The 8,873-nt window shown below is 42.3% G+C and overlaps 1 protein-coding gene across 1 annotated transcript; it reads left to right on the forward strand.

Annotated features, from left to right (window-relative positions):
• Positions 1–2: 2 nt before the first annotated feature.
• On the forward strand, positions 3–4,334 carry TMEM53 (transmembrane protein 53). The gene is made up of 3 exons (XM_048497486.1): positions 3–192; positions 645–757; positions 3,598–4,334. Exons 1-3 carry the CDS (start codon positions 123–125, stop codon positions 4,255–4,257), a joined length of 843 nt encoding a protein of 280 aa, XP_048353443.1. The 5' UTR covers positions 3–122; the 3' UTR covers positions 4,258–4,334.
• The last annotated feature ends 4,539 nt before the right edge of the window (positions 4,335–8,873 follow it).

Below are 8,873 nucleotides of genomic sequence, written 5' to 3' on the forward strand. Positions count from 1 at the left end.
CGTCCCTGCAGGTTTCTTGGACGACTTACGGAAAGGGGCGGGAGTTTCTGGGAGCTCTGACCGGAAGCGGCGGCGGCGGAAATTCCGACTGGAGCGGCTAGTTGTTGAGAGCCGGCGCAGGGATGGGGGCGAGGGGCGAAGAGCTGGGATGTGCCGTGGAGATGCCTTCTGACCCGTCCGAGGGAAGTGTGGGTAAGTGGCCCATCTCCCGGATACGGAACGCCGGGTGAGGCCGCCGCCGCCGCCGGCTGAATGAATGAACGAACCCTGGAGGGAGTGAAGTGCTCCCCACCTTTTGGTTCTTAGGGGTGATGCGAGGCTGAGTTCCCGCGTGTATTTCTGATGGTGGGTGGGGTGCGAAGTAGAGCGCACGTCAACGGGAGGTGTTCTGGGCAGCCGTGCAGTGGCTTGATAAAATGCCCCGAGCAGCAGTGCTTGCAATGCTAACGTGGAGGGCAGCGAGTGGGCTGTGGCTCACTGCTCCAGCACCTGCTTTTCACGCAGAAGGTCCTAAAGCCAATCCCTGGTATATCTAGTCAACAGAAGTGATGTGAAAGGCCTGATACCCTGGAGAGATGCTCTCATATTTGTGGCCCCTCTTTTTTGTGATGAGAAATGCAGACTTCACTCTTCTTCCTTTTCAGAAGCTAGTGCTGAGGAGGCAAACAGACATATCCTGCCTGTGGTGATACTGCTTGGATGGGCTGGCTGCAAAGATCAATATCTCAAGAAGTACAGCACTATCTACCTTAAGAAAGTAAGTAGTTCCCTCTTGTTGACTGTGTTACAGGGCAGGTTCTCCACTGTTTTTGTTTTCAGAACTAGAAACACTGTGGTGGTTGATCATTTTCAGGACTGGTATACAGTATATCTGACTCTTGTGTTCTATTCCCTACCCATTTGTTTGTAATCTAGAAATAAGAATTCCAAAACCCTCTATTAGATCTAATTGTTCCCTGAAGGCTAGCTAACCTTTTCTTATATATTTCATTTAGAGCTATATGGTTGACCTCTGGTATAGTGAAAGTGAGTTGCCTATTTTCTTCACTTCTACCCTACTTTTCTCTTCAACAGAGACTCAAAATGTCTTATGTAATTCTCTTTTTTTCCATTTAATCATCTCAACAATGCTTTCAAGTTGGTTAGGTTGAGAGCACGTGACTGGTTCAAAATCACCCAGTGAGCATCCATGACATAATGAGAATTTGAACCTAGGTCTCCCAAATTCTGCCCAGACCTGGATAGCCCAAGCTAGGCTGATCAGCCCTGGTTAGTATTTGGGTGGGAAACCACAAGGGAATACAAGCGTTGTGATTCAGAGTCATGCAACGGTACATCACCTCTGAATGCCTCCTGCCTGGAAAAATCTGAGGTTGCTATAAGTTGGCTCCAACTAGATAGCATTTTCCACCACCACCACTTGCAGATTCTGTGTTGACACCACTACATCACATTAGCTGCCTGGTGGGACCTTTTCATGTCCATTAAATTACAAAGAATAGCTTTATGTGAGTCCATATTTATTGTGTGGATTCTGAAGAGTTCCATATTACCAGCTGTCTTAGTGTTATCTGCACTGCTACTGTTTTGTAAAATCCTACTTGAACGTATAATGGGTGGATATTGGTGTACTTTGTATATTGGTGGGCTTCCTTTAGAGAACAGTTATTTGTCACAGGATGTGTAGGGACCCTTTCTTGCCCTTTATGACTCAGAGTTCCAATTTTAATATCTATTTCTGCTTTAGAGATCCCAAAAGTCAAACCTTCATTTAGCTGTTTCAATTGATAGTAATATTTCAGAGATCCAAGCCTTGGGAATCCCCTGGCTGTGGCACTTTTACCAGAAGGGTAGGAACCTTCCTGATCTCATCAGGCATTCTACAGCCTGGCTGAGAAAACTAGAAAATGCTATTTCAGGTAGTCCACAGCTGAGGCAGACTGCCAGAAGAAAGATGTTTTAGATGAGTTTTCAAAGTTGGTTTGCTATTGTGTTCATATATAACAAGAATGGGAATCTTTGTTTTAGAAGACTTTTATGTTGGACAGAGGAAAACTAGGACTGCAGTCAGTGAAACTTACTTGGAAGTAAATGTATGGATAGATTTGTTGACATCACTAGAACTTGCTGTTACTTAACCATGAGTAGTAACCATGTTACTTAACTGTGAGTAGCAGAGTGCTGGACTAGATGGACTCTGGTCTGATCCAGCAGGCTAGTTCTTATGTTCTTAACCAAGAGAGTGCATGGAATACAGTACTTAAAAAAAGTTTCATTTTCTGCTGAGGTTCAAAAATCATGCTTAGGATTAAAAGTATAAATGCCATTTAGTTAAAAAATAACACCTTTAACAGCTAAAGTGTGGATCGTATGAAATTCAGTAAATGATTAATCCCAAGCCAGGATAATAGCTGTCAAGTCCATCTTGGGTTTACAGCATTTGTATAATTTAAGTGATGCTGCAGCAAAAGCAGTGTGTCACAAGAACTTTTTGTTTTTGCAACTTTGACCAGAGCTGTAATATTTTAATTGCTAACTTATAAAGATTGCATTTATACATCGTCAGATCTTCTGTGTTACAATATTGTAATTGGACCGATTGTAACCATTTTCCAGTACTGTTAACTAGAAAATGGTCTGACAACTTTAATCCAGGGAAGGTTCTTTGCAGCCTTCCAATAGTTTATTCCCCAATCCAGTAAATGGGTCTGCTGTGAGTATAATAGCGAAGAATACCGTTAACAGCCGGTATATATCCGGTTTCAATGTAGCTTCTATTTTTATGAAGATATGTGTATAACTGATTCAGCCTTGTATATTATAGTCTAATGCCAAAATGCCTTCCTCAACTTTCTCTGTCTGTTCCTCACTATGTCTGGATAGGTTATCCCTTCGATAGATGTATCCAATCTAAGATCAGAGTTCACTTATTGCAGTGTCGTGTTACTCAGCTTAAATTAGTGGGTGTGAGAAAGGGGCCGTGGGAATTTAAGACACCTGTATTTGCTTCCTGACTCTTAAGCATAAGGTATAAGCATGTACAACACTAGTGCTTTGTAGATGTTGCTCCATCAGCATCAGTTTCGTTAGGCTGCATGCATGACCCCCAAGGAAGCAACTGCTGCTGAGAAAGAAGGAATGTTTCTTTGCTGCTTACCTTCCAGCATCACTATCATGCACCTGTTCAGGATCATGAAAATAATACTGGTGGCCATAACATAAAGAGGGTGAGACTAAGGAGGAGTTACAAGAGCCTGGACTGAAAGGAGAGGATCTGGATCAGTCCATAGAGTACATGGAGGGCTCCTGCATCTATCGTTTTTCTGCATTTTGTTGTTTGTTAGTACCTCTTTAGTATGAATATGCCTCGGAATGGGAAGATTTTGCTTTTAATCCCATGAGCAGTCAAGGCTCTGAAAAACTCTTCTATCTTCCCTGAAACTGTTATTATCTGAGGAATCAATATTCCTAAGTGGATGGGGTTGGGGAGAGTAATTCTTAACTGCAGAAAATGATTAGTGCCATCGGCATAGGAAGAGTAGGATTTTGCCTGACTGTTTTGCATGGCTCATGCTACAACTTGTGTATTTCTTGCAGGGGTGCATAGTGATCCGCTTCATAGCTCCCTGGAGGTTGGTGTTCTTTTCAGAATCCATGGGTGTACGGTCTCTGCAGAACCTCGCTAAGAAGTTATTGGAACTCCTCTTTGACTACAAGGTGGACATGAAGCCTTTGCTTTTTCATGTCTTCAGCAATGGTGGTGTCATGCTGTACCGATACATTGTGGAGCTGCTCCACACTCACCAGCAGTTCCGGCATCTTCGAGTGGTGGGTACTGTGTTTGACAGTGCTCCTGGAAGGAAGAACTTAAGGGGTGGTCTCCGTGCCCTGTCAGTTGTCTTAGGATCAACCAATGTGTATGTTAAGTACTTCCTCCTCCTGACATTTACAGTCCTGGTTGTGACATTGCGGATCTTGCTATATCCTTTGACCCGCTTTATACATGAGAACCACTACGATGCCATGTTGAAGCAACCCTCTTCCTGGCCTGAGCTCTACTTGTACTCCAGCGCTGATAATGTTATTGTTGCTAATGATGTGGAGACCATGATAAAGGCCCGGCAGCAACAACGGGTCCCTATAAAGGCTGTGGACTTTATGAACTCTGCTCACGTCAGCCACTTTCGGGCATATCCATCCTTGTATGTGATTCATTGCACCTCCTTTATGTACAGTTGCTTACGTTTACTGAAGTGACAGATGTGAAGCGAAATCAAGCATCTGCTGTCTCTGGATGGAAGCAAATGCTGCTCTGAATAAAAATCTGATTCTGATCTCGCTGTAGAGCAACAGTTTTCTTAGAACCCAAATAACTCAAATTCTCAAACATCTGAGCAGCAGCAGAATGTCGGTTTGTGAGACAAATGTGGGAAATCCTAGAGTGTTGCAACATATGGTATATTCCTTCCACTTGACCTTGAAAACAGAATGTGGAAAGTGTTCTGTACAATGGCTGTGTACGGTTTGCATTTAAGAATATGCACGCACTAACATGAACAATCTTATGCCAAGAGGGGCTAAATCTATAAATTTGAGACATGTCATATATTTTCCTGTTTTGTGTAGTTTATCTTCTGGGGTATGGAAGCCCTTCTTCCTAACTAGCAGTAATCTCATTTAGCCTTCTCTTTGGTTTCTGTAATTTTATTAGGCACAGACGTTCAAGCTTATCTGCGCTCAGAATTAAATACTGTGTTGGTACTGGTGGGGAATTGCAGAATATCCAGACCCCTGCCTTATTTCCATTTTGTCCTGTTGTTAACTGTTCTATTTGCCTCTGCTGTCTCTTCCTTTCTTGTTCTCTTCCCCCCACCCCATCCTTAGCCTTTATGTGAACATAAAGCAATAGCAGTGCCTTTCTCTGCTACCTTTGTTCATCCCTGCAAACATTTCAGTGGATGCTCTGTAATCTCTAGGCTGCTGCTTGTGTCAGTCCTGCCATCTGGCTAGCAGCTTTTGTTTAGTTAAGGAGAGAGGCAGAGGCAGGAAGTAGCCCCATATTCTCAGTTTGGGTACACACTGCAGGAACTTGTATCTGACCAGAGTATTGCATATCCCTTTTGTGGTGCACCTTCTGAATTGCCTGTGGCCAAATGAGAACTTTGTAGTCCATATTTAGCTTGAAGAATTGTCAAACTTGGTTCCATAAACAGTCTCACAGATGCACCTGTAAGCACTAACTGAAAAGAAGATCAAGAACATTCTTTGGACACCTGATGAGTGCAAGTTGGCTGGAAAGAGTATAGTAGTATAAAACATATTAATTGCTGTAGCCCTTATTCTGTACCTTTGAAATATCAGTTAAACTCTTGGCACTCAATATTTAGAAAAGTTAGATTTACCCATTTTGCAGTGCAGTTCTAAGCAGAGTTTTATGCCCTTTGAAGGGCATGGAAGTAAATGGGTTTAGAAAGTTGTAACTCTTCTATGACTTGTACTATTAATGTTTTTCCCCACCTCCCTTCCAATTTTGGGAGGTTCTTCAGCTTGCACACATGGCTTTGCATGCCCTTTATTTTCTGATGCATGCCTTTGTAACCACAGTCCAGTTACTCAGAGGATTTTGTTCCTAGCTCTGTTGTACTTTGAGAAGAACTGAGGAGATTCCTGTGGGATATGTACTGAAGTACTGTGGAACAATAGTAAGCTTTAGATGATATGGGAAGAATAGGTAGTTAGGTCTTCAAAGACCTGATTTCTGGAACAGTGGCACTTAAGTTTCTGGTTCCTGAAAAATCAGGTTTATAAGCCTGTGGATTGATCCTACCACATCTGTCTTAGTTGTAGCTTTGAGATCAGGAGTTTTTTTTTTTTTTTGCAGATCTAGGCCAGAAGTCACCAGTGCTTTTTAAAATGTGAGCTAGTTCTGAGTATTGAAAAAGTCCCAAGTATGCCCCCCACCATGTAACCAAGTTTTGTTCTGTCCTAGAAATATTACATGGACTAGAAAGATAATCAGAAATGAAGTTGTCAGCTAAGTAGCGCAGAAAAATACAATTAAATGAAACCAGATTTTTAAAGCTTAGAGCAGTGTTTTTCCTGGGTCTTCTAGGAGTTGCATGAGCTCTGCGGCAGTTGGCAAACTGCTGGTAATTCATGAACTATCCGTTGGAGACCCCTGATGTAGATATACCTTATCTGTCAATAGGAACCCATATTTGTCATCCCTTTGAACATAATACCACAAAATAAAAGAAAATTACTGTACTGCATCCTCAGTATTAAAACAGCTGACATTTTATGGCAGCAGATGCTGTAATTGAAAGAAAGTCTGGCAAATATGTGCAGATTATTTCTTTCTGTGCCTTCTTTCTGCCTCAGAACTAAGCACCCAAGATGAATTTATGTGAAGCAACAGAAAAAATGGGCATTAAAATGTCTGGACCTTCATATTTTATTCTTTGCGATATAGATTTAAGTATTGGACTTGACCTAGGGAGACCCTTGGTTCAACTCCCTACTCCCCATGCAGATCTCTACTCCAGTCAGAATTATAAATCTTTATGTCAGGTATGATAGGAAATTCTCTTAACTGGTATCTTTCTGCCTCTTGCCCATGTCCAGTTTGTGATGGGCTGTGCTGGCTCCCAGCCCTGGGTGTTGCTTTTTTCCCTTCATTCCATGCTGTAAATACCATCACGTTGCAATGTTAACGTACGAACTATATTAACCATAAGTTAGTCCCTCAAAATAGAGGTTTTCGTTAACATCCTTTCTGAATGAAAGGGAGTTAAACTAAAAAAAACTGCACAAGCAGAAACAGGGCCTACGGGTGTGGAGCTCAGTGCCCCAGCACTTAGAGGCAGAAGAGAGGCTGAATTAAAAATCTGGGGAGGCAAATGTGGATCTCTCAAAGGCTGTCTCAGTGTCCATGATGCTTGATTATTGGTTATTTTTTCTGCCAAACAGAGTTTGAACAGAATTGTTGCCATCCGAAGCTGTACATGCAGCATTTTAACCTTTCTTACCTCTCTGTCTTTCCCTGTTCCCAGACTCTGATGATGACTGAGTTTATATAGCACTTCTAGTAGTTGGAACAACTACTTCAGAACTACAAGTTTGTGCAAAGTGGGACTGAGAAACAACCACAAATGCCTACATTCAGCAGTTCATGTCACTTAAGCAGCTTTCTTTTGAACCACAACAGTCTGGGGTAATCCAACCTGAAAATATTTAAACCTAACATAAATAAAAGCACAGTAAAGCAAGCTCAAACTTTTTTCCTGATAAAGACTGTTGAGAATTGCTAGGTAAGGGACAGTGTACCATTGTGCTATACTTGGTGTGCCAGGGCCCTTCCAAGGCACAGTTTTACTGCTAGCCATGAAATGTATGGGGGGGGGGGGGGGCGCAAAGCAGGGATGGATACGTAGTTTGTGGTATTGGTACTAAATCTGGCTGGATATAGTTCTGGTTTCCTCAAGGAGATGGCACTTGCTTTCGTGAGTTTCATGAGTCCGTAGACAGGAAAAGAATCGCAGTTGTTGCAGCATAGTTATGTTTTCTTGTAGAAAAAGACATAACTGCTTCCTACCTCTGCTATGCATCTAGAAACCTGATCTCAGGTAGCCCACTGCATAACAGTCTTCCATTTTTGTCCCATACCCAGAAGAACAGCATTTGTTCTTTCACTTTCATTACTGGAATAGTGCAGTACAGTAATTTCCCCAGTAGCGTCAGTAATTCAACCGAACAGATGGAACTTGAACTCTGGTCTGTAACTCTTTTCTTTGTTTACTCATTTCTTTGTCTACTAATTTCTAGATTTTTCTCAAAAAAATTTCTAATACAAAGGCTGACCAGGTTTTATTTGAATGTATGTAGATCCAAGAGAATGGGGCTAAGGACCAAAGGCCATTGGGGTCCAAGCTGGTTGTGGGGTCCAAGCTGTGCACTGTGGGGGTTTGGAGTGGGGCTACATTTCAGATCAGCATAAAATGGATCTTGAGGAGGGCAGTATTGTCTCTGCTGCCTGCACACTTTGGTTGCCTCTGACCTCTCGTTTTGATTAATGAGCTGACAATAGGGTATTGATAAGGAATTAACCTTGAGCCCTTCTTCCTTCAGTGTCAATAGACCGGGAGCCAAGTACACACCTCGCATTGGAAATCTCTGTTTGGCTGCTCAGGATCTCGGTGCACATTGACATGTGAGGAGACACAGCCCGGGTCTCAGGGCAAGGAAGCAGGGCATGAATGCCAGCCTTGCGTGATGTGTGTGTAAATGAAGTCTCACAAATCCCAGCTGCTGCTTTTCAAAGATCCTGCTGTAGTCCCTCACCCACATACCTTCTCCAGTACCACTTCAGGGTAGATTGAAGTTTTTTTCTGAACTTAAGTAAGAGGGGATGGTATTTGTGTAAAATATGATTATGCTGCAGTGATGATTAAACCATGCAAATCTGCATACATTTTTGCATAGTTTAGTTTTATGTGGATTCCCATTGATGTTAGGAATAACTATGTAGTAGACAATAAGGAAAGAGAGTTGTAAGCCATGTACAGGAGTAGACATCAGGAATCATGGAAAAGTTGAAGTAAGATAGGTCTTCCCTGGCTGCAAAAACTTGTTCAAAGTTTCTTTCATTGTTTTGAGTATTAGGCAGCTAACTTAACTGCATTTTCAGTTTTTTCTCTGGCACAAGGAAGTCTACATGGGGTTTCAGATTTTAGATAGATGCATACTGTTAACTTCCAAGGTGAACATAGACCTTATAATTCATAGACCTTGCTACTCATGTCATCTGCTGCTGCTGCAGTGACCTCTACGGCCATGTCTTTATTCATGGGTGGTGTGTGACCGTGGTTTACAGG

This window comes from Sphaerodactylus townsendi, linkage group LG05 (assembly GCF_021028975.2).
Source record: "Sphaerodactylus townsendi isolate TG3544 linkage group LG05, MPM_Stown_v2.3, whole genome shotgun sequence".
Lineage (NCBI taxonomy): Eukaryota > Metazoa > Chordata > Lepidosauria > Squamata > Sphaerodactylidae > Sphaerodactylus > Sphaerodactylus townsendi.

Coding starts and splice junctions, on each gene's coding strand:
- TMEM53 (XM_048497486.1), top strand. CDS start 123: ATGGGGGCGAGGGGCGAAGAGCTGGGATGTGCCGTGGAGATGCCTTCT. Junction 193..644: donor CCCGTCCGAGGGAAGTGTGG/GTAAGTGGCCCA, acceptor CTTCCTTTTCAG/AAGCTAGTGCTGAGGAGGCA. Junction 758..3,597: donor GCACTATCTACCTTAAGAAA/GTAAGTAGTTCC, acceptor TATTTCTTGCAG/GGGTGCATAGTGATCCGCTT.